Source organism: Kogia breviceps, chromosome 2, assembly GCF_026419965.1.
Source record: "Kogia breviceps isolate mKogBre1 chromosome 2, mKogBre1 haplotype 1, whole genome shotgun sequence".
In the NCBI taxonomy this organism is placed as follows: Eukaryota; Metazoa; Chordata; class Mammalia; order Artiodactyla; family Physeteridae; genus Kogia; species Kogia breviceps.
This window is the reverse complement of record NC_081311.1, coordinates 25,246,506-25,271,372: the sequence shown is the minus strand read 5'-3', so window position 1 is coordinate 25,271,372 and position 24,867 is coordinate 25,246,506. Positions and strand designations below refer to the sequence as shown.

The following is a 24,867-nucleotide window of genomic DNA, read 5'->3' as shown; positions in this document are numbered from 1 at the left end:
TTTAAGGGATGAGCCCCAGGAATTCATTTTTAATTGCTTTGTAAGTGTTTCTAAAACAGAAAAGCAGAGGTATCTTCGAACCTACAAGATAAAAAGAGGAAAGAATGGTTAACATGTGAAAGTTGTACTAATTACTCTTTTGTGAATTGCTTGTTACCACTTGTGCCTAATTATGATGTGGTATCATAAAAATTCTACATGCACATCATCAAAACACATAATTTCACATGAAAAAAATTTGATTTTATCTGTAAAATCATGTGAAAGTCAGATGAGGTGTGAGATGATATAATTGGGTTCAAAGTTGAGTCTTACTGCTTTCTATTCATATTTTATATGTGTAGTCTTCATAGTTGTTCAGTTTCTTGTTTTTGTTTTTTTTAAGAAGAAAATGTTTTCTCTCTCTAGTATTCCCCATATAAAGCCTAACTAAAATAAAATCTCACTCAGGAAACAAGAAGACAAAAGAAAACATTGAAGAAAACACGCAAATTTGTTGTTGATGGTGTCGAAGTGAGTGTAACAACATCAAAGATAGTTACAGATAGTGATTCCAAAACTGAAGAATTGAGGTTTCTTAGGTGAGTAGAGAAACAACATGATTTAAACTGGTTTTGTGACTTCTCAAGTCTCTGCAGAGTCTGAAGAATAGAGAAACAAGAGTAGTCTTGGCTAATTTTGGATTCTTGTATTACTTTTCCATTTGAAAATAAATGTTACTTTTAAAGTTTTTTTCTTTTAAAGCATTACTTCAAAGGTGTAACTTTTGCTGTCTTCCTCTATCATTGCCATTAAATTTTATCAGACGTCAGGAACTTCGGGAATTAAGATTTCTTCAGAAAGAAGAGCAAAGAGCCCAACAGCAGCTCAATGGCAAACTGCAACAACAGCGAGAACAAATTTTCCGGCGTTTTGAGCAGGAGATGATGGTAAAGTCTTGGAATTTTGTACCCTTTTGATAATAAAGAAATTTAAGGCTTAGAAAAAAACCCACCACTGGCAGGTTTTAGAACTTGTTCTCTGATTACTAGATTTCTCTGGCTTTGTGATGTATTTCTCGCCTTTATCTCTTTGGTGTTTTAGATGATTTCCTTTTTCTTTTCCTCTTCTTTCCTCTTCTCTCCTCTTCTTTCCTCTTCTCTTCTCCCTTCCCTTCTCTTCCCTTGCCTTGCCTTGCCTTGCCTTGCCTTGCCTGACTTACAGTGTGGTGGGTGTTTTCATTTTTCTCTGATTAAATCTGTCATGAAAACCTGGAATCATGAAGCTAGTAGATGGTTTGCAAAATTCTTAGGTGTGCCTATTGCTGTATAACTTTTTATTGTTACAATTTGACCTCTCAGAATTAGAATCCAAGGTTTAAACCAGTCTACAGCAGTTGTCTTCAAACTTGGCTGAGTATTAGAACTTCCTGGGGAATTTTTCAAAATACACTTACTTCTCTAGCTACTACAGTTAAGCCTCCACATCCCTTTTCACAGCTTCTAGAGAAGTTGGTGCTGACTTGTAAAGGGTAATTGTCACCGAGTCTTTAAATTTTTACTTTGTGTCCAAAGTTGGAAAAGGAATTATTTATGTGATATAAAATTTCAGTAACTTATGTTGAACATGTAGCTTAATGTAGGTTAGAAAAAAGATCATTTGAAATGTTATAGGATTCATGGTTGATTATAGTACTTACGTTTTTATAAGTTTAAGTGGTAAGGATTGTTTTGTGTGAAGGTTGGCATTGCTGATTACATATGTTGGATCATAACTGAGAATTCCTAAGAAAATAATGAACTTTTGTTCTCTTTGAGTATTTTTACAGTACTTATAATCTATTTTTTCAGAACCTTATAAAAACTATTTCTCCCCTCCATATTTTCCAAAATATTTTGCTTTTTAATTTTTTTTAAAAGAAAACACCCTTTACAAATACTGAACTCTACCTGAGTCTAAAATTGCAATGTTACTCAAGTATTATATAAGCAGGAATCTTTTGTTGAGAGAGTAGATTTATAATTCTAAAAGGTTTGTTTCAACGAAGTATGATGTTTAAGAGTCTTAATGAGGAAGGATAAATTTGAAAATGACCAGTAATGGTACGTTTTTAAAATAGACTTCAAATGAGACCTTTGATTTATCAAAAATTTTATAGGATAAATATTGAAAATATTCTTACTTTAGTATTTCATAGCAACTGGATATTCTTCTAGATTGTCTAAAATTTTTGAACATTCTACACTTGTACAATAGAAAAAAGTGTTTTCCATATTAGAGAAAAAAGAAATGCACATCTTTTTGAAACATTTTTAAAACATATTTTAGTGCATTTGAACTTGTTCAGTATTGCAAAGGGTACGTATTACATCACTCATCTTAAATGCCAGTTATGTGCTCTTATTAAACATCTTCAGTATAATGAATTAATATGAGTGTTAATGTTAAAGTTAAATGATCTTGAGCTACATCATTTTACAGAGTAAGAAACGACAATATGACCAAGAGATTGAGAATCTAGAAAAACAGCAGAAACAGACTATTGAACGTCTAGAACAGGAACACACAAATCGCTTACGAGATGAAGCCAAACGCATTAAAGGTGAACAAGAGAAAGAGTTGTCCAAATTTCAGAATATGTTAAAGAACAGAAAGAAGGAGGTAAGTGTAACTACTGTTTTTAATGTACACTTAAGACTGTTTAAGGAATTAAGATAATACTTTGTAGGTAAATGGCACTCATTCATTTTTTTTTTTTTTTTGGTCTTCCCAGCAGTTATGTAGGGTAGTAGTGAGGTCAGATGTTATCTCATTTTACTGCCAAGAAAACTGGAGTAGAAGAGGTTTTAATGGCCTGTTCAAGTTCACAAACTATTATTAAATGTCCAGCTAACCCTTGAACCAAGTCTTCAAATTGAATCTAATCCATTTTCCTTTCAACCTATCACTCCTCCTTTATTAATGCAACATTTAAGGCCTGACATAGTAATGTTTTTTTTCAAGAAAACGTACTATGTTCTGTATGCAGGTGGCAATAATAATTCATCTTAATATTTATTTGCAATATTTAATTCATGCTTAAAAATTTTTTTTTTCTCTTGATTAGCTTGATTACCTTTCTTGGACTTTGTGTCAAAACAAAAGCTGAGTAAGCTGAAATTTGAAATAATATCTTTAAGTCTATCAAATTGTGAGATACTTTGAAGAATCACAGGTGGAAAATATCTGTAAAGTCATTTGATTTTAATGCATTTTTTCATTTTTCCTGAAACTGTTCCATATTGTCATAGAATGTCTATGGTATTTACCATGAAAGATTGTCATTGTTTCAGAAAGAGGATTTACATATTGTATTAGTGTGTCTTTTTCTTCCCCAATTAAAATAACACTAAGAGAGCTTTTACATATTAGCAGTTTTGAGAGATAATTTTATAATTTATTCTGTTCCTTTAGTGTAAGAGGAGAATTTATCTTTTCATGATATGAAAGACCCCAGGACAATATTATGATCAGTTTTATTAGTTTTGGAACACACTAATATCAACCAAACTAGTGAATACATTTTCACTTTTGTTGCATGTCCCCAGTACTCAGATTCATTGATTTTAACAATGAAATTATGCAGATAATGGAACATCATTTTGCTGAACTAGAGGATCTGCTTTAAAAAGGATAGAATTAAATGTTAATAAATACAGTGCATTCTATGATTTCTTTAGGTAAAGATGAATGAAATGGTATATAGCCTTTTAATGTGGCTACCATTTCTAAAAATTACTGTTCTATTACTGTTTATTATATTTTATATAGAATTGCTCTATATACCATGATGTATGACTTTACTGTATTAACTAAATGTTAATTTTCTTGAAACCATGAGTAGTTTTTATTAAGAGGTTATTTTTTAATATCAGGTTAAATTTTTAAAATTTTGTAGGTAAGTATATGATTTAATTATAGATATATAAAAGTTTCTAGTTATTGTTACTGTTTTGGACTAGGAGAGGTTTAGCCAGAGAACATGTTTGAGATAGTGATATGCATATTTTAAATAATTCTATTCTGTATTTTTTTCCTTATCGCTAAACTTCTTGCATTTGGGGAGTCTCTTCTTTTTCATGGTGATTTGGTTTCATGAGAGATTACTGATGGGAAATTTTAAATATACTATGTTGAATCAAAATCAGTCTCTTTCACAGACCATCAATGGCGTGTGGTGATTTGGAATCTGGTTGCTTTTGGTGCTTCTACTTATAAGCACGTGATTGTTTTTCGTAGTTGGATTACAGATCTATTGTTAGGTGGAATACATACCTAGGGTTTTGAAATGATTGAAAGAAGGGGCTCTAAAATACACTTCATTTTATAATATACTTTATTTGGTATAATAAATCATAGCATATAAACTTATTTTACGAGAGGTTACTATTACTGATTTTGAAGCTGACAATTGATTTTGGCTTAAATTATCGGCAAAGGAGAATGTTTTTCTGATCTAATCCCCAAATCATCAGATGTGTTCATTTTTATCGCACCATATATAAAATAGTTTATTATGAAAAAAGAAAACTTAATGTCCATTTGTCTCTCCTTTGTGTATTCTAATGCTTATTTTCCCTTTTGTTTTCATTTGATCTCATTAAGTGAATTTCATTTAGAATTATTTCATTGGTTTTATCAAGCCAGTTATGAAATTTTGCAGTTTTATAAATGAGTGGCATTTGTTTTCCTTATATCCAATATTTCAAACAATGTCAGTAGATATGTTTATAATTCTAGGATCTTTCAAGGTCAGTTGAGTTTATCACCTTTAGTTCAGTGTTAGCGTTGCAAGTAATTCTTTACTGATTGTCTTCGGATCTAAAGAGAGAGTGATATGTAGGGATAATTAAGCAACTAATTTTCCTTGTATGGTGTAATGTCCCTTTCTGCACTGAGATTAAGCATGTTCTATCCTTTCATTCTTTTTCACCAAACTAACACCTATGCTAATGCATGTTGAAAGGAGCTTTTTAACAGCTTTATTTGACTTGTAGCTTGTCTGCTCACATAAATGCTTGCTGTGGAGAAAGTGTTTTTCCCCACCTCCTGCATGCTTATACACTGTAGGTTATAAATGAAGTGGAGAAAGCACCCAAAGAGCTGAGAAAAGAGCTCATGAAACGCAGGAAAGAGGAGCTTGCACAAAGCCAGCATGCTCAGGTAACAGCAGCAGCTTAATGCTACTAAAAACAGAAAGTGGCAATATTCTCACAGCTCAGTAAACTATGGTTGAAAGGGTAAATTCTGTACTTATTATATGATGTTGACATCTCCTCAATACAAAGGTTCCCAGGGCATTCTTTATGTAGTACTAAATTCACACTAATGGTGACATTTAAGTTGCTGACATGAAATTAAGTGAAATGTTTGGAAAGCTGACTCCAGATGAAATAAACATGTATGTTAATGTATATTCCACTGTATTCTTATTTTAATCATGATGGAAACTTGTATTTAAGTGGTAATGTCAATGGTTGATAGAAGATTTTTAGGGCAGAAAAATATAGAGGGTGAGTATATAAGCTTTATGCATACAAAAGGAATGCATATTTAAAAGGCCATTAATTCGGGAGTCCCCTTATGGCCTGGTGGTTAGGATTCCGGGCTTTCACTGCTTTTGGCTTGGGTTCCTTCCCTGGTCGGGGGAACTGAGATCCTGCAAGCCTGGTAAATGGTAATGTTAAATGGTAGATCAAACACTTATTACTGTTAAACTCAACAATATAAGCAACTTAAAACCAGATTTTAAATATTAAGTATGCTGTTGTTCTTTTTGATTCAGAATCCAGCAGTTACAAAAATAGACAGTTTTTACCTATATAAACCTGATTCTAGGTTATGATAAGGCTGAGCCAATTGGTGGGTGAATTCTCTACAAAATAGATAAAGTGGTATTTTCAACAGATTTTTCTAGAAGTATCTCACATAAGTATGAGGTCTTTTATACTTGGGATCACCTTTCTTTTAATTAAGCTTGCACTCAGCTGGGAAGCAAAGAGAGAAGTGAATTCAGTTTGTAGTAACAGATGTTAATGAAAGGAAGAAGAGGCATGGATTATTTATTTGTTGCTCTAAATTATCTTTTTAATGTGGGTTTTATGTAATTTAAAAAGTGGTTCCCAGACTTTTGAATTTTATAGATTCATGAAAAGAAACAGAAGCAACAAAAACCTTTGGGGGGCATGACAAATGGGTTGCTGCCACTAAAAATTTTTTTGTTTTTGTCAAGGAAGGTTATTTGAAACTGCCATTTATTTGTCACCATCATTTCAAAAGAGAGATTATTTTAACACCATGAAAAATAAGGAAACTATCTCAGAATTTACAATTTTAATAACACTAGTCCATTTGAATAAATTTAGTTGTTTTTCTTTTTCTTCCTGTGAGCCAATGAAAACTTTGGTCTTGGCCTGGTATGGGAGTTACTACAAGCACACCTCATTTTATTGCCCTTCACTTTATTGTGCTTTTGCAGTATTGTGTTTTTTACAAATTGAAGGTTCATACAGCCCTGCATTGGGCAAGTCTGTCAGCACCATTTTTCCAGCAGCTTTGCTCACTTCATGTCTCTGTGTCACATTTTGGTAATACTCACAATATTTCAAACTTTTTCATTATTATATTTGTTATGATGATCTGTGATCTTTGATGTTACTACTACGACTTGCTGAAGGCTCAGGTGATGGTTAGCATTTTTTAGCAATAAACTACTTTTTAATTAAGGTATGTATGTTGCTTTTTTAGACATAATGCTATTGCACACTTTAATAGACTATAGCGTAAACAGAGCTTATATATTTGGGAAACTGAAAAATTCATGTGACTTGCTTTATTGTGGTGGTCTAGAGCCGAACTTACAGTATCTCCAACGTATGCCTGTAGTTAAGGTGATAATAGCAAACACAGCATTTTCTATATGGCACATACTGTTCTAAATGCTTTACCTATATGAACTCATTTAACCTCACAACACAGGAGGTAGTTACTCATATTACCCCCATTCTACAGGTGAGGGAACTAAAGCACAGGAAGTTGAATGACTCTCCCACGTTCACGCATTTGGTTAGTGGTAGAGCCAGAATTCTCATCTAGGCAAGTTTGGCTCCTCGTTTCATACACTGAACCACCGCATCATACTGCCTCTTGTATTTAAGCTACCCCTTCTGTGCCTAATCTAAATTATTGGCTTGGCCCAGTGGTTGTTGGCCATGTCTTCTTAATAGGTGAAGAGGAAGTCCTTGCTGGCTACACATCAGTTTTGGGGTAATTTGGATTTCAAACCAGAAGATAACCATTTGGTTTTGCCTTGTAAAGGAATGTAAAGTTTTAATTCCAAAAGGTAATATGTCAGACTCTAGAGTTGAAATTGAGAATTTAGTGTTGAATGGTAAGTGATCCAATGCTTTAATAAAACTTTGTTGTTGATTTTTCATATAATTTGAGGGGCTAGCCTGTATTTTCCAACTAAAGCTGAAAGCAGTAGTAAATTTCTATCTGTAAATTTAATGAAGAATTTAGTAATCTAACAAATTTCAAAAGTATTTCTATTTAGCTACTACTTTTGATGAAGGTGTTAACACATGATAACTTGAGTCTAATATTTTAAACTTTTTAAAGACTTTATGAATAATAGCCATATGGTCATGGAACTAGAATGTACTTGATCATCTAGTCCAGTGGTTTTCAAACTGCACTCTCAGGAGCTCTTGAGTTTGGAAGAAGCATTTCGAGAATCCTTCAAAAAGTGAGGACAGTAGGGCTCTGGGTCCCTGCTTCCAGAGCAGGACCACTTTTCATCTGTTTTATAAACTGAGATTGTTTTGGTGAGTTTTTTAAAAAGAGAGTTCAACTGGTTTAAAAACAATGGCAGCAAATTAGAGTTTGGAAACCACTGATCTAGTTCAAATCCTTCATTTTACAGACGAGAAAGAGACCCCTTTGTTAAGTGACTTGCTCTAGGCCTCAGGAAACTCTGCGTTTGTATAATTATTCTTTCCATTTACAAAAAGTCATTCAGCTCTATTCTTACCTGGGAAGTGCGTTGTATTCTGATCCACAGGGCGTTGCTCAGGTCATGATTCAGTCTTTTCAGTTGTCATCTTGTGCAGTCTTCAACGCCCAAATGCAGGACGTAAGTCCCGCGTGCCTTGGAGGAGGGTGCCTTCTGTTTTACCTGCTTTTTCTTTGGCTCACATGTGCCTTTTCATTGTTAGCTTCATTTGTTGTAAATCTAGAAGGTTGATAGATGATAATGTCAGTGATGACAGTAGTAATAACCTGACATGAACTTTATAGTACAGTATTCTTTGAAGAGTTTTCACATTTGATTCTCGTTGCCAACCCCTAATATCGGGATGGAGTGTTATCTGTTTCACAGATGAGGAAATCGAGGCACAGAAGACTAAGTGATTTGCCTAAAGTCACAAAAGAGATTAGTGGTAGAGCTGGAACTAGAACACTTCTACTACAGTGTTCTTTTTTCTGTCTACACCACTACCAATTTTAATCTGAGATTTTCATCTTTTTCAAGAAATATCTTCTCAATAGTATTTTATGAATTTTGCACATGTGAGAAATTGAATGCTGTGGTTAGATTTTTATCTTCGTGTGAAGTGACATTTTGATTGCATATATGTTTATGTAGATGTTTTAATTATGGATATGGTCAGAAAAGCCATGTTAAAAGTGGTGATCTTAGTTCCATTTAGTTTTCACTGTTCAAATTGTCCATAATGAATGGTGGGTTGCTATTCTCCATGTTGCAATTTTAAATTAAGTCTGGAATTCCAGGCTGTATTCTTTCTCACAGTTTCTGTAGGGAAATTACTAGCTTACTTAACACTGTAATTTTTGTTTGTGATGTTTGATATACACAACTGGAGTAGATAGAATACAGCTTGATTTCAACCCCTCCGTCCCCCCTCCTGAAATTATTTATTTATTTATTTATATTATTGTCAGCCATTGGACTGTATAGTTTTCTAAAAGAGTAGTCAAAATGTTAATTATTTTTTGACGAGAGGGAGAAATTATGAATTACAAACACTTTTCTGATCATTACCATTTGTAGCTTTTAAGTTAAAATGACCAGATGCTTTACAAATAGCACCAGGTATCATAACCCTTTCTTGTAGTTTTCTAGAACCCAGAGCTGTATTTTTAACGTTCACAGTTATCTGACTAATAGTATAAAATTCCTTCTCAGAATTAAAACTTGTACATTTAAAGGGTACTCATTTTACAATTTGTTTCCATTTTGAAATTGTTACTCCTAGTTATCAAATTGATCTGTTATTTTTTTTAAATGAGTGTAATTTGTGCAGTCGTTTTGGAATGTAAGATCACTTTTCTTTTAGATCCTAAGAGTAATTTCTAATTACAGATTCCACTGTGAATGTATTATACTTGGCTTTTGAAGTTAGGAAATTTAATGAAAGCTCAGTGATAGTAAATTTTCATTTCTTTTGTGGTAATAAAATATATTAATGTGTAAGGGACCTTTTCAGTAGTTTTTGGCTTTAATATAAAAAAAAATCAAATTTGCAATATTCTTGACTATGTAATCATCCACACTCTGCTTGATTATTCAAGTCCATAGCTCTGTAAGGCAGCTGGTGTCTTTGCAAACTCTGACGGTTAGGAAACACTTCCATACGTTGCCTGCCTTGACCTGTTGATCTTTATTTATCTTCTGGAGCAGCACAGTGCTAGTTCTGCCCGCTTCTATATAACAGTCTTAGTTCCTTTTTCCTCTTGTATACTGGCCGCTTCAGGGCATGCTTTTATAGTTCCTTGTCATTCATTTTGAGTCTTGATTTCTGGACCCTTATTCCTTGCTTTGAGTTCTCTGTGGTTTACTTTTGAACTTTTCAAAGTATGTTACTTAAGGGAAGGGACCCACTACTCTTTATATGGGCTGACAGATAAAACCAATTTGGGACCAATAGAGTGGAAATTCCTTGAAGGCAGTACTGTCTTTTATTAATTTTAGTAACCCTGTAAGTACTACAGTCCCCCGCATTTACTAAGTGCTTAATAAAGTTTTTCTTTGACCTGAACTCTTATCTTGCTTAATTTAGACATAAATATAATAATATGACCAAAAACTGCATTGACAAGAAATCACGTTCACTTTTTTAGTGGCACTGGCTGATACAGTTGACCCTTGAACAACTCAGGTATTGGGGTGCTGACCTTCCACGCAATTGAATATTCACATATAACTTTACAGTTGGCCCTCTGCATCCGTGGTTCCACATCTGGACATTCATCCAACCTTAGAATGTGTAGTACTGCAGTACATACGTAGTGAAAAACTCCACGTTTAAGTGGACCCACACAGTTCAAACCTGTGTTGTTCAAGGGTCCACTGTATTTACTTTTTTTAGTTTCATATAAATATTTATTTGCCCCATCTTTTACACTTGATTTTTTTGATAAATGTAAATGTAATATTTTTATTTATGATAATTTGGATCCATTATTTCTGTCCACACAGATTTGTTTTTTAAGTTCTTTATGCAAACTAGTGGTAAAAATGTTGAACAAAAGAAAACTTTTGATATATCTGCAGGTTATATTGTTTATTAAACGAGTTTGCATATAGAAATTTTACAATGAAAGAAAATCAATTTAATTTTTATTACAAATGATATTTACTGTAGGAAAAGAGAAGCTTGACAACTTACTTTGTTATAACTGCTTATAAGATAGGATGGAGATTTTTGCATCTCTTTAAATAAAACTCAAAAGCCTTATTCTAGATAGTTGAATTTAAATATTCATTGAGTTTTTCTTTTATTTTTTTCTTTGTTGTGATAAAGTGATGTAGGTGACTGTAGTCAAGTTGGCAATTGTAATTTTTTTGTATAAATTTGCTCAGCATTTATTATATCTACAGAATTGACAATGTGTGTGATTATTTTTAATGACACATAAGTACATTTCCTGTCCCTAGTACATAAGACCATAGCTCAGTAAATAGAAAAGTACATGTTATTCCACTTGCAACTGGCAATTGTATTTTATAGAGACAGTTTATTAGTCTTTCTGCTACTGTATATTTGTATTTATGCTAAAATACAAATCATGATGTAGATGAGACAGCAGCATTTGTGACAACAAATTAACAGGGTGTCATGGATGGTAAGACCTGATTCTCACCTCCAGAGAAACAGTAGTAAGACAAGCATCTTGAGGAACGCTGCTGATTCACTCTTTGTGCACTGAAGACCAGGTTGGTAGTGATCCAGATCCTGTCAGACTCTGTCCAAGGCCTAAAAAATAGTTCCAAAATGGATCTTGAGGTTTTACATCTCTTCGGTGTGCAAGAGGAGGGATTATAGGTGAAGTGCTGCTCAACCCTAAATTTCTAAATCTATACTCAAATTGATCAGAATACCCTTGAGCTAATCACAAACTGCTATAACAGCCAAGAGAGGGATGGAGAGCCAAACGTTTACTGGAAAAATTTGCATTTCTTCTATTTGAGTATGGTTCCTTTCCTTCTGCAAATGTATAATCTAGCATAATGACCATAAGTCACTTTAACATTGCCTTTCCTTATACAGTAATTGAAGGATTTTTTTTGAAAGTATAAATTTGGCATTTGGGCAAAAATAGTATGTACTCAGTTAATACTGTTGAATGAATGAGTGAATCCCATACATTTTGGTAGAATTCTCTGATTATAAGGAATTTTGTTTGTAGAGTCATAAAATATTACTCATTTTCCTATTTCTAGTTCACATTTCTCTAGCAATGCATTATTTCTCATTAAATCCTTAAAGTATTGTTCTTTTTAGGCACAGGCTAAAGATACAGAAACTGTCTTTCTCTGTTAGTGTAGCCATGGTATGGCTTCCTAACTATTTATTAATAGAAAAATAGAGAGTTTAAAATCCCGATATCTGTTTTACTTGTTTGCTCTATATTGCCTCTCTTCCTGAAAAACATTTCTTGTTTATTCTTGTTTTGTCCACACTCTAGTGAAATGAATAGTCAGTTTTAGAAACTGTAAATTTATTTTTTTCCCAAAGATTTAGGGCATTTTAATTACAAGTGTGTTATGGACTTCTTTTGTATGTGTTATTCTTAATAGTGAGTTTAGAATATTATGTATTCTAGTACTTTCTTTCTGGGCTTGAATTGGGTGACTAATACATTTATGTCTATACTATATAATTTTGGTGATTTTTAAATCTAGTTGACTTTAGAAACTTGGTTCAGAAATCTTGTTAATTACTAATATATACAGAGGTATAGATAAATGGATGTTTTGCTCAGTAGATACTTATTAACTGATGGTTAACTATGTCTAATAGGAACAAGAGTTTGTTCAGAAGCAACAACAAGAATTAGATGGCTCTCTGAAAAAGATCATCCAACAGCAGAAGGCAGAGTTAGCCAATATTGAAAGAGAGTGCCTGAATAACAAACAACAGCTCATGAGAGGTATATGAAATTATGCAGCATATGTGTATATATATATATCTCAAAACATTGCAGAGATATACCTTGGAAATTATTTGAATGTTTTCTTTTGCTAGAGTGGTAGAGGGAAAGATGAAGCAACTTAAATAAGAGGAAAATACTTTATAAAATTAAGAAATACTGCAAGATACAAAATTCCTTTAAGGCAATAGAAGTGAACATAAATATAATCCTTAAAACATCTTTTTTGTCCAGATGATGGTAGAAATATACCTGAATAATTTTATGTACTCATTATGCCTTACAATGTTGGTATACTTAAATTGGCTACATGATAGAATGGAATTTTAAGCACTTATTTTCCCTAACAAATACCTTATATTTGTTTTCTTTCTCATCAAGATGATTAAATGGAATTTTGGTGTTGTGGGTAGGGCATTCTCTGTTTACAGGACATCAGAGCAGAACGGAAAGTGGTAATGGATATTGTCTTTATGTTGGTAGTATTTAATTTATAGCTCAGAATGTCCGTGTGTATTAATTAGTGTATTAGAACACTTGTATGTAAATATTAAAATGAAGACCAAAGTACATTAGTAAAAAGAGCAAAGTTACATTTTGAAATTGCTTTCTTCTTCTAGCTAGAGAAGCTGCAATTTGGGAGCTTGAAGAACGACACTTACAAGAAAAACACCAGCTGCTCAAACAGCAACTTAAAGATCAGTATTTTATGCAAAGACATCAGCTACTTAAGCGCCATGAGAAGGTTAATGAAAGGAAAATTTGTTCACTTTTTTCATTTTAAAGTTTGCAGAGCTATTTATTTTTGAAACTTATATTTTTTACAGAATAAAGTTTCGGTTTCCTTTCTTTTATCCTAAAATTTCTTTGAAATTTGGAGTAATTAATTGTATGTTGGTCATGATTGCAAACTCTTTCCTACAAATTCCAAGGAAGGTAACTAATTACAATGCTTAAAGACCTCTTATACATTATAATCTTCATCTTGTCTCTCAGAGTTAGCTATTTTGGCTCCATTTATGGTTCAGGTATCTTAAAAATGTGGACTCCCTATACTTAGTATACGAGAGTCAATATAAATCTCTTATTACTAATAGCTTATTTTTCTTATAAATTATTTTTTGTCTAATAATTTGCTAGTTGGTATGCAACAAGGGAGAGAGTAATTTGGGGAAACAACAGCAAAATGACATGTTTGAGCATACATGTGGGTACTGAGTATTAAATTATATCTACATCACTGGACTCTGAAACTTTCTTAGGAAACAGAACAAATGCAGCGTTACAATCAACGACTTATTGAGGAGTTGAAAAACAGACAGACTCAAGAAAGAGCAAGACTGCCTAAGATTCAGCGCAGTGAAGCCAAGACTCGCATGGCCATGTTTAAGAAGAGTTTGAGAATTAACCCAACATCAACACCAGATCAGGATCGTGACAAAATTAAACAAGTAAATAAGCAAATTACTCTCTTTAAGTTTAAAATTTTTGAATGGCCTTTAGAAGTACCACATAATTGTGCTGTAAACATTTGGAGCTACCTTGGGCTCATTGATGTTCACCATGGCTCTGTACACATATGGCATATACCAACTCAGTCTCCCTCAGATGCTGGCCACGGAGAGCTGCTCTCTTCCATGCCCCACACCAGATCCAGGGCTAGGCTGGTCCTAAGACCAGCCCTGGGAATAAGATGCCTTGGCCAGCTTTTCAGTCAAACATGTGGCCTCACTATACATCTACAGTCGCAGATCCCACACCCAAATTAACTGAGGTCACTAAGCAGGTAGGAGGAACAAGGTTTTAATCAGAAGTCTCTCTCCACCTCCCTACACCCCACCAAAGCCATGATGTAGACTCCAGCTTTGAGGCCCAGCGTATTATTACTTGCAGCTTTAGTTTATTGTACTTTAAGCTTTGTTACATTCCTTAGTACACCTTTGGAAGATGCAGAAATTACATTATTTGTTAACCATATTTATCTTTTGTTTTTCTTATTTATAGTTTGCTTGTCAAGAAGAAAAGAGGCAGAAAAATGAGAGAATGGCTCAGCATCAAAAACATGAAAATCAAATGCGGGATCTTCAGTTGCAGTGTGAAGCCAATGTCCGAGAACTGCATCAACTGCAGGTTAGCTCCAGAAGCATGAACGCAAAGCTGGTAGTAGATGCACAGTACAGGTGGCTGGTTTTGAGGAAATAATAGCTACTGAGAGTAAGCTGCACATTGCTTGTGAAGATGCTGGGATTTAAAGGTTTTCTTTCCTCTGTAGACCGAAGGAAGATCAGTTTAGTATCGCAGGCACTTGTTTAGAACTTACACAGCCGTGATTAGTATAAACATGAAGCTAATTTATGATATAAGAAGTTGCATCTTTCAAAAGTACTATTGAGAATTTTTAGTGTATTTTGCAAAGAAGATGAACAAAGGTTTAAAAATGATGTAGGCATTTTTGTTATCATTCTGAATTTAAAATTTCTTTTTATTTAGGGAGAAATAGTTCATTTTCTTCAAGGTTTTTCAAAAAGGTGATAAATGTGAGAATTCTTTTCCTAAGGAATTTAAACATTACTTTAGAGAGGACTGTTTCTGAACTTTACCTGGGGTATGCAGCTCTCTAATATATATAATATAATGTAATGTAATGTAATATAATTTCTAAAATGTTTACAGTTTCAGAGTAGTGTGTACATTGTGGATATGCTACATATTTGCTTAATTTACTAGAGTGGAATAGTTTCTAACCCCATGTTCTGGTACCATTGGATAAAATGCTTGCCAGTTGCCCTCTGAAGTGTCAGTTTTGTGAGTAAACCTTCTTAGAAGGAAAATCAGGATCAAACTAGTTCTTTCCATTCAAGTTCTTTTCATATGGATAACAGATCTAGCCTCTAAACTTGCAAAAATGAAGTTATGACTCTTTTCATAATTCTTGGCCTTTGGTTGTTAGAGGAGAATTTCAACCTCAGTAATAGCTTTATGTTTAATGAATACTTTATTATTTTGGAAGATAATTGTATTGGTGAAAAATTGCTAACTTGATCTGAAATTTTTTAAATCCAAACTTTATTTTCAGAATGAAAAATGCCACCTCTTGGTTGAGCATGAGACTCAGAAACTAAAGGAGTTAGATGAGGAACACAGCCAAGAATTAAAGGAATGGAGAGAGAAATTGAGACCTAGGAAAAAGGTAATTTTAAAAGCTTTAATTAAAATATGCTTGCATTCATCCATCCCTCCATCCTCCAGCTGTTGGCTCTTTACCTAATATGTGTCAGGAACAATGTCAGGGACAGGAGACACAGAGATGAAAAGTCAAAGTCCCTGTCCCCGAAAGGTTCAGAATCTAGTTGAGAAGCCATTGCAGATCAGTAGCAGCATTTGTCTGAAGGAGGTAAGCACAAGATACAGAACAGAGGAGCACAGTGTACCACCAGCAAAGGAGGAGTGCTGAAGTCTGCTCAGGGAAGTCGGGAAGGGTTAGAGAGGAGATGCCTTGTAAGCCAAGTGAGGCTTGTTAGATGAGTAAGAGCTTGCTAGGAGGACAGACAGATTGGAGTGGAATGGGGCAGTTTAAGTACAGAAAAGAGAATGAGTGAAAATAATGTGTACAGGAATCATAAGTAGCTCCCTATCATTGTAGCATCAGAGGGAGTGTGTGCCTGTGTGCAGGCATTAGGGAGGGAGAGAGGGAAGGGATGACAGCTTTGTCTGGATGGGTCGACTGGAGCCAGATTACACGGCCCTTATGTGCTGTGTTAATTGACAATTTAGTAAAATAGGGATGGCTTCCTACCCCACGCCAGCCGTCCAGCCAGCCAGCCAGCTATCTTCTTTGTTTGCACTTGACTCCCTGCTAGCCTGGTCCAACTGGTCAACCATTTCAACTCTGTCTTTGCTATTACTGTATGATTCTCTCTCTTTGCCAACTGTCAAACTTAAACCTTTATTTTCTCTTGGGCTTCCTGCCTGCTATACATTTCATCCATTCCTTTCTTCCATTCACCCAATGGGTTAATCAAGGAAATATGTATTTAGCACCTACCATGTGATAATAGTGTGGCTTTTTAACTTGAATTTTGTTTTTTGTTACATTTTTGAATAGGTAGTTCATTCATGTGTTTCTAAACTCAAAGGGTACACAGAGGGGTGAAAGTGAGAAGTCCCTTCTCCAGTTCCTCCTTTCACCCTTTGCAGTCTAGCTTTCACCTCAAATTCCTCCCCAGTTGAATTGGTTGACAGTGGTCACCAGTGGCATTATCTACCTGTTCTTCTTAAAAATCTTCTTAAAATTTTCTTCTCACCTGACTTTTGTGACATACTCTCTTCTTTCTCTGTGCTCTTTATCACCTTTCTTTGTCATCTAGTCACTGGAAATGTAGACATTTTCCAGTTTTACACTCTTACCTCTGCTCTTTATCTTGATGATCTTGTAGATTGTCATGGCTTCAGCTATTGCATATTTAAGGACAATTCCAAAACTTGTATAGAACATGAATTATAAAGTCGTACAGGTCTGGGTTCAACTCTCAGTGCTGACACTGAATAATTTTGTCTCTTAACACTTCTGAGCCCAGTTTTCCTCATTGGTAAAATGAGGATGTTACTACCTCCCTAATTGGGGTTGTTAAGACAGTTAACGGAAGTGATGTGTGTACAGTACTTGTCCCAGTACTTGAGATGTGGTCAGGATCCAATGAATGGTTGTTATTGTTATTATATTATTGTTTTTATTATCGGTTCATGCTCTCAGCTCTCATTTTCCATATGGATGTTCCATTCCTCCTCATTTCATTCATTCTGTCCCATTATCATCTCATCAAAGGTTTCTTTTTTTGATGACTATATATAAAATATAGCTTCAATGCCTACCTCAAACACTCTCTATCCCCTCAACCTTTCTTTGTTTTTCTTCATAATATTCATCACCACCAGACACATTTCTTTATTGTGTGTCTTCTCCCACCAGAATGTAAGCTCCTTGAAAGCGGGGACATTATCTCGTTGTTCACTGGTATATACCCAGCTTCTGGAACATTTCCTGCACATTGTAAATGATCAGTACATACCTCTTGAATGTTGTTGAACGTTGACTAAAGATTGTAAACTCAGTGGAGATAAAACTAAACTCAACATCTTTTTTCCTTCATCTCCACCTCATCTTTCCCCCTCTCTCCAGTCCTTCCCACCATCAGGTGTTCTTCCTAACGTTCCTGTTCTCTTAACTGACATCTAGGCTAGAAACCTGAATTACCTTTCATTTCCATCACACCCCACATTCAGTCAGATGGCAAATAATTTTGACTCTTATTTCATAATATTTCTCTTTCCCTTTACTGTCCTCCTACTCTTTGCTTAACATTGTTCAGTAATGTCCTAATGGTCCTTCTGGTCTCTTGTTCCCTTTCCTTTCTTCCTACTTGCCTGCCATCACCAGAGTGTTTATCCTCAAGAGCATCTCTGTTACTGTCATAGTGGTGTTGATAAATCTTCAGTTCCAACAGAGTAGAATATAAACGCCTCACTTTGACTTTGAAGCCTTCATAGTGCCACACTTTGCCCATATCAGCCTTCTAGCTTCGTCTCCCACTAGCCACTTTGTTCCCAGTTCATGTTCCAGTGCTGGGTATAATCACCGTTACTCACAGCAACTCCACAGTTTCCGGCCTCTGTGCATTGTTTGAGCTCACTTTGTCTGGCGTGTCTTCCTCATCCTGTCTGTCAAATTCTTATCTTTCCTTTGAAACTAAGCTCATGGTTTTCCTCTTCTGAGAAACCTTCCCATCCTTCCATCTTTTCCTGTACTTTGTATTTTTACAGCAGTACTTCTCCTGAGTCACTTGTCCACAAAGTAATTGATACCTCAGATATTTATCAAGCACTTATTATATTTGCTCCATATTGTGGGGTTGTAAAGATGAATCTGGTTTAGGTCTTACCTTCAAACAGTTTATAGTTCAATGTGAAAGAAAAGGCATGCACATCAGTAATCAAAATTTAAAAAATAGAAAATGGTAAGTTCCATGTGGACGAGACAGTTAGTATCAATAGTTAATAATAGATGCCATCTGTTGAGTACCTAGTGTGTGTCAAGTACATTATTATCACATTTAATCCTCTCATAGCAACCCAGTAGAAGTAGATGGTATTATCGCTGTTTCATAGCAGAAGAATGAAATGATTCTGTAATATAGAGAAGTTAAGTAATTGCCCCCAAGTTATCCATTAATGTGGCTGAGCCAGGACTTGCACCCAGGGCTGTACAGCCTATGCTATGGTCCTGGCTGTTGAGCAGTCTCTCTTCTTCCTTAGGATAACTAAGTCTTTGGGGCAAATAATTTTATCCGGGCTGTCAGAGTAAATTCTGTTAATACCAGTGCATAATTTCTTTTTCCCTTCCTTTTTAAGACACTGGAAGAGGAGTTTGCTAGGAAACTACAGGAACAGGAAGTGTTCTTTAAAATGACCGGGGAGTCTGAATGCCTTAACCCATCAACACAGAGCCGGATTTCCAAATTCTATCCTATTCCTAGCTTGCATTCCACTGGCTCGTAACAATGGGAAGCATTCTGTGGTTTGGTTTGTCTTTTTAAGTATGTCATTCTGTTCTCTTCATCTTCTGCCATAGTCTGTATCAGAGAGCTCACGAAGACAATCACCTGCCTCACCTTCTAGGGGTTTTGTTTGTTTGTTTTATTTGTTTAGCAAAGATAAAGGGAAAGGCACTAAGACAGATGCTGGGCCATGCTGGCAAAGTAGCATCTTGCAGTAATTCCCTAAGGTGATTTTTGTATATAATCTTAAAAATTGTGTTGTTTAGATACTGTTACCTGAAAAACTGGTAGAGATATAATGTTTAAAGTTATTTTTAAAAACACTGTTACGTCACTTAAGTATTACTAAATATCTTTTTTCCTGACTTAACTTCTCAATGATGCCTAAAATCTATAGTTGAAACTGCTGTAGAGAGTTGGAATAATTTTTTGGTGAATCAGCTCTCATGAAAAAACTATGAGTTGCTCAAAATATGATATTGATTCAGTAAATAAATCTGTTATCTTTAAATGTTAGCATCAAACTCTTTTAAAAGAGAAAAATTATTTCGATAATCTGTCTAAAATAATTACCTGTTTAGACATGAGCTAATAATTAAAGGTGCTCGTTTTATTAAAATAGTGCCTAAAACACTAAATTTCAGTTGAGTCTAAAATAGCATTTCCTTTTTTGATTCAACAGGGACAAAACACCCTTAGCATTAAGCATTATTGTTTTTTAAATCTTGCTCCTATTACCAATTGATAGAAATTTTCATCCTAAAGTATATGTTGTACAAAGTTGGAAAGATGAAAAAAATAAACGGTAGCTTTTAGATGTCCAAATTGGAAATGTAAAACTCACCAAATTAAAAAAAATACAGATTTAGCTATCTCAGCTTATTTCCTAAAATAATACATGAGCTGGTTAAATGACTTCTCCCATCTTAGCAAATTCTGTTTGAAACTGTTGGAGGCTGGCAGGCTCTGAGTTATATTTATGAATATATTTTTATGGAATTAATCTTAAAAGAGGCATTTGTTCAGAATAGTTTTTAAGAAAGAATTTAAAATATTTAGGCAAATATCAGAAATGACTTTTCATTGTTTTGAGATCGAGTCATTTATATTTTGGTTTTGTTTTGTTCCATGTTTAAATTATTTCCTTTGATTTGAGTGGGAAAAGCCTGAAACCTCTTATCATGAGGTTGCTGATACGTGTAATTATTAATGAAATGTTCACTCTAGTCCGTTTTGAGGGTTAGAATTTCAAGCACGTGTCAGGTCGAAACAGTATTATAAACCATATTTCGGGGTGTGAGACAGTACATTTGTAGACAAAGCTTGCTGCCTGCCATGTGCGCCTGTTCTGTCATGAGTGCCAGGTACCAAATTGTAGAAATTTCAGTTTTTAGTTATATTACATTTGAGGCTCGTGAAAAATGCAAATGAAACTTTGTGGGAACACTGATTCATGTTAAGAAAATGTAAATATCTGTAGCACTTTCTTGCAGTTAATTTGAAAACTTTGAATGCTGAACCTTATTTTATTTTGTCAGTGGTTTAGATGATTTAAAAATGCATGTGATTTTAATTTTGTAATTGTTTTGACAAGCATAATTTACTTGGACAACTTTGTAGGTAGCCTTAACTTCTGGCCAAGTTTGTTTTTTATATAAATATATATACATATATATATATATTATGTATGGTTGTAAATTCATACACTTATCACATGAATGTGTTACTGTATACAAAACTTTTAATGCTTTATTCTCAAATGCTGGGTTGAAAAATGTTTTGAAAGCCTTTTAAAATATATATCTTTATAAAGTAATGTTCAGGATGATGATGGAAATTGTTTATATTGTTATGATAGAAATGACAGTATAATGTTACCCAGTGTATTTAATGATTTATTTGAAGAGGGAGAGGGGAAGAAGGTTCTCATACCACTTTCTCCTTTGAAATTTTCAGTTTATTGGCTTTTTAAAAATTAACACTTCAGGCAGTGGACATTTTTTCAGTATCGTTTAAAGGATATCCTGTGTGCTGAATAGTTTTTGGCACATAATTAATTTGGTCTGAATATTTGGTTCTTTTTCTTCCTTTCAAGTTGACATTCAGAGTATTGAATAAAGAGGCTCAGAGTAGAACGATTGGCACGCTGGTAAGTTTGTTAGCACCTCTTGCCTCTCCCGTAAAACTGCCCTTGGGATTCCTTGTTCATGCTCGAGTTCTCTTTCAAAAATGACCAGACCATATGCATGTAGGAGCAGGACTACAGAATGATACGTATGTAGAGGTAAAACCTTCATTTTAATACTTAAAGTTACATAAATCTTTTCAAAAGGTATTTTTTGTTGTATAGACCGTGCTGTTTGTACCCATCCCTGCCCACTTCTTGCTAGGCCCTGTATTCACGTACAGAAGAGTGATCCTTCTCTCTTGCGTGAAGTGTAGGTGGGGGGTTGGGGAGGGACACAGACATCTTTGAAATCAGAGTCCAGTCGAATGCATTCCTGAGTTGGTGGTTCTGTTGCTGTGGCAGAATGTGCTATGAAATGCATAGAAGAAATTCTCCATGTGTGCCCCCTAATTACTCAGCCTCCCCTCCTCTTCCTGCGTGCCGTGGACACCCAGGCCACCACGCTTCTGCAGGTCTAGCTCATGGAGCTCGTTGCACCAGGTTGCCTTTCCTAGTCCTGTCAATCCATGGTTGGGTGTGAATTGCTGAATTAGCCGCTATACTATATGGACTCACAGTTAAGCTTTTTCTTACCGTTTTCTATGGGGAAGCTATAGGGTGGGTAGGGAGGAAATTTGGAGTGCTTATACCGTGCTGAAAATGTTGAAACTTTCCTGTGACAGGATACAGCAAATAGTAATTAAATACAAACCAGAACCAGAGCTACCTCTAAGTAGTGTTTCCTCAAGCACAAAGCTCTCAGGCATATGAGACCCACTGTAATGGAGGGTCTCTGATTTCTTGAGCATCAGTGAGTTTCAGAAGCGATTGTCTTTTGTAGTCTCCTAGTTCCCTTGTAACTACACACTTTTTTCCCCATTCCACACTGTGCTTAAATGACAAAGACTCTTCTGAGAAGCCAAATTCTGTCAAATGATTAGCTAGAGATATTGTTGATTACAGGGAAATGTAGAGCTGTGAGGTGGAGGCGGCGAGCTCTGTAGTTCCAGTTCTAATAGGCTTCTGGTTGAATAAATCAGTTCTTTCCTGGGAAATGATCTTTTATAGGAAATGGGATATTTTAAATGCTTTTCTTAAGTTGAAGGCGCAACAATTAATGCCACTATTGTTGCTATCCTGTAGCTGACATGGTTTTGATACAGCTTTAAAACTTCTGTTACTAAGCTTGGGGTAGAATGTGATACCAGTTTTAAATGTTGGCTGTAGCTTTTTGTAATCCTTCTCTGATTTGCAGTGTAATAACTTCACAAGCTAAATTTTCAGAAAGAATTTTGTTTCAGAAAATGCCTCTTGTCTGTTTGGGAGCAACATGTCTTTTCAATCATGGGGTTGGCAAATGAAAAATAAAGTTATTTCTTAATCTACTTTGGGAAGCAGTCTTTTATTGAGAATATTTGAAAGTAGATTGTCCTGCATGAGGACATTTTGTAGCATTTTTTTTTTTTTTTTTTTTTTGTAGCATTTTTAAAAATCCTAATTATATTTTAAAACTCGCAGTCCTCCAGATCTTCTGACTGTTCGGACTTACTAGTATTCCAGAACATCTGTAGTCATCACACACAAGAGGGTCCTTTTAACTGGTAACTTGGGAGTGTCTTTCATTGCCCAAACCCCGCCTTTGGGTGGTGCTTAAAATATTTCCCTCGACATATGTATATATACCTTTTTTTAATGTCCTTTTTTCCCCTTGGAATGGATTTTTCTCACCAAACAGTTCACAAACTGTGACGTCACTTCTGCTAAAAACAACCTCTTTTCATCCTTCATACATTCACGCAAGATTCAGTAGACATACTGGGCTGACCACTTGGCAAGTGGTCAGCTTGGATGGAGGGAGGCACAGCATGTCATTTTCTAATCCAGGATAGCATTGCAGACTGTGGAGCTCATGCTTGACTTTTTTTTTTTTTTTTCAGTGAAACAAAAGAGGCTAAGAGCCACCGCCATCCAGCTGAGGACATATCTCATATCTGGGTGCTGTCCAGAGAAGCTAGCAAGTTTGGGCTTTTACCCTATTTCTCTTGGGCATAGGATTCTATGAAGACTTTTGGATAGCTTGGATAGGCAAATCTCATAACTAGGACAAAACTCAAATGTCTGGTTAATCAAGATAAGAATCATTAAAGGGGATATAATACTTGAGCTTCTAAAGCTACTATTACAAAGACAAATTGAGTCAGCCTTTAGGTAAAACTAAAATATGAAAAAGGCACGATGCAGTCATTCATTATACATAGTCAGTTTTCATTAGACAGTAAAATGCCAAACTTAATTAACTGAAAATATTTTCTTTCTTTCCCTCTTGCCTTCTTCCCTCCTCCCCTCCCTTGTTTTTTTTTTTTTTTTTTTTTTGGTTAGATGGATCACATTAAACATATTAAAAAAGAAAAAACCCTTTAATTGGAAATTTTGCAATTGAAATGACTCATCTAATAGACCACATGAATGTTTGTAGACATTGAAAAGTGCAATAAAACCAACTGCGCCCAGTCCTCCATGGGTTTCCTAAGTGCAGAGCAGGGGTGCCGGCTTCCGGTGTCAGGCAGTCTGCTCTCCCTCCCCCCCCCTTCTTTCCTCCTTGCCCCCTGCCTGTCTCTTCCTATCGGCTGCAACCTAGTTCAGTGTAACATACTATCAACTCTAGCGTGGACCTATGGAGACAGATTATAGCTGCAATCAAACAAACTTCCTAAGTGGGAATGTGATACATAGTGAGAAATAACTAGTAGAAACCCTGTCACCACCTTCAGGGGAAGTGGATTTCTTAAGTTTTTCAGCTGAGTCAGTTTTTTTCTATGACTAGAGAATGCAGAGTGAAGAGGGGAGAAAGGAGCTGAGAGCACAGCCTTGCAGTGTTGACCAGAACAGTCCCATTGAGTGGCTCCCAGGAAGGCACCCCCCATCCCATCTTCCATTTTTCTGGGCTCATTTTTAAGGTGAAGCTCAAGGGCTCCTGAAACAACTTTTATGTACCTGGCTTTCCTTGGCTGGGGCTTGAACTCAGTATTAAAAAAGCCGAGGAGCTCAGGCCTGGACAGCAGGGAGGCCAGCTTCATCCTACCACACTGCACGCGCAGGCCACTGTTGAGTCTACGCCATAAAGCTGTTTCAGACTGTGTACCTTGGACTGAATTCTACGTACACATATTTTGCTCCAGACTGAGATAAGGGTTCTAGTTGACTATTTGCTGTGCTGCCTCAGTAGGACAGTGAGATTCCAGCTTTTACCCTCTGGAGAGGTCTTGCCATAAGCGCCATAAGCCAATGCAAGAACTGGTCCAGGCGGCCGTTCCGCCAAGGGTCGCTCATGGCTTGACGGCAATGCTTCTCCTTCTCCGGCCAGCATAGACTTGGTCACCTAGAAGTTGGAAGATGAATGGGAAGTTAGAAAATGTCCTGTGGTCTGTGGGGACTTTTGCTTGGGTAATTACAGTAACTGTGACTACTACAAAACCGGCTTGAAAGATGAACTCTTTTGTAAGACTATCAATTGATTTAAATTGATTACCCTATTTCATTACCAGCTTGGTTCGTTCTCCTTTTCCTCCCTGCATTGACATTCTTCTTCCTTTCTCCCTGGCTGTTCATTTGATCGTTACACAAAGTATGCTGTTGCCAGTAACTGCCTTTCGTAACTGGCATTTGCCTAAA

General features: G+C 35.4%; 2 protein-coding genes across 3 annotated transcripts in view; one reads left to right on the top strand and one right to left on the bottom strand.

Moving 5' to 3' along the window:
* SLK (STE20 like kinase) overlaps positions 1 to 20,842 on the top strand; it is a 55,298-nt gene extending 34,456 nt beyond the window's left edge. The window contains exons 10-19 of one of the 2 annotated variants that reach the window (XM_059054330.2): positions 451 to 581; positions 806 to 929; positions 2,461 to 2,640; positions 5,089 to 5,181; positions 12,345 to 12,474; positions 13,095 to 13,219; positions 13,737 to 13,925; positions 14,479 to 14,604; positions 15,551 to 15,664; positions 18,883 to 19,820. In XM_059054330.2, coding sequence (XP_058910313.1) covers positions 451 to 581; positions 806 to 929; positions 2,461 to 2,640; positions 5,089 to 5,181; positions 12,345 to 12,474; positions 13,095 to 13,219; positions 13,737 to 13,925; positions 14,479 to 14,604; positions 15,551 to 15,664; positions 18,883 to 19,029 — 1,359 coding nt within the window. In that variant the 3' untranslated portion in view covers positions 19,030 to 19,820. Of the gene's footprint in view, positions 1 to 450; positions 582 to 805; positions 930 to 2,460; positions 2,641 to 5,088; positions 5,182 to 12,344; positions 12,475 to 13,094; positions 13,220 to 13,736; positions 13,926 to 14,478; positions 14,605 to 15,550; positions 15,665 to 18,882 lie in introns of both variants that reach the window. The other variant, XM_059054331.2, reaches the window with a different exon arrangement.
* A 3,679-nt stretch (positions 20,843 to 24,521) lies between these two features.
* COL17A1 (collagen type XVII alpha 1 chain) overlaps positions 24,522 to 24,867 on the bottom strand; it is a 41,651-nt gene continuing 41,305 nt past the window's right edge. The window contains exon 53 of the mRNA XM_067022752.1: positions 24,522 to 24,574. Within this exon, the coding sequence (XP_066878853.1) occupies positions 24,522 to 24,574 (53 nt within the window). The remainder of the gene's footprint in view (positions 24,575 to 24,867) is intronic.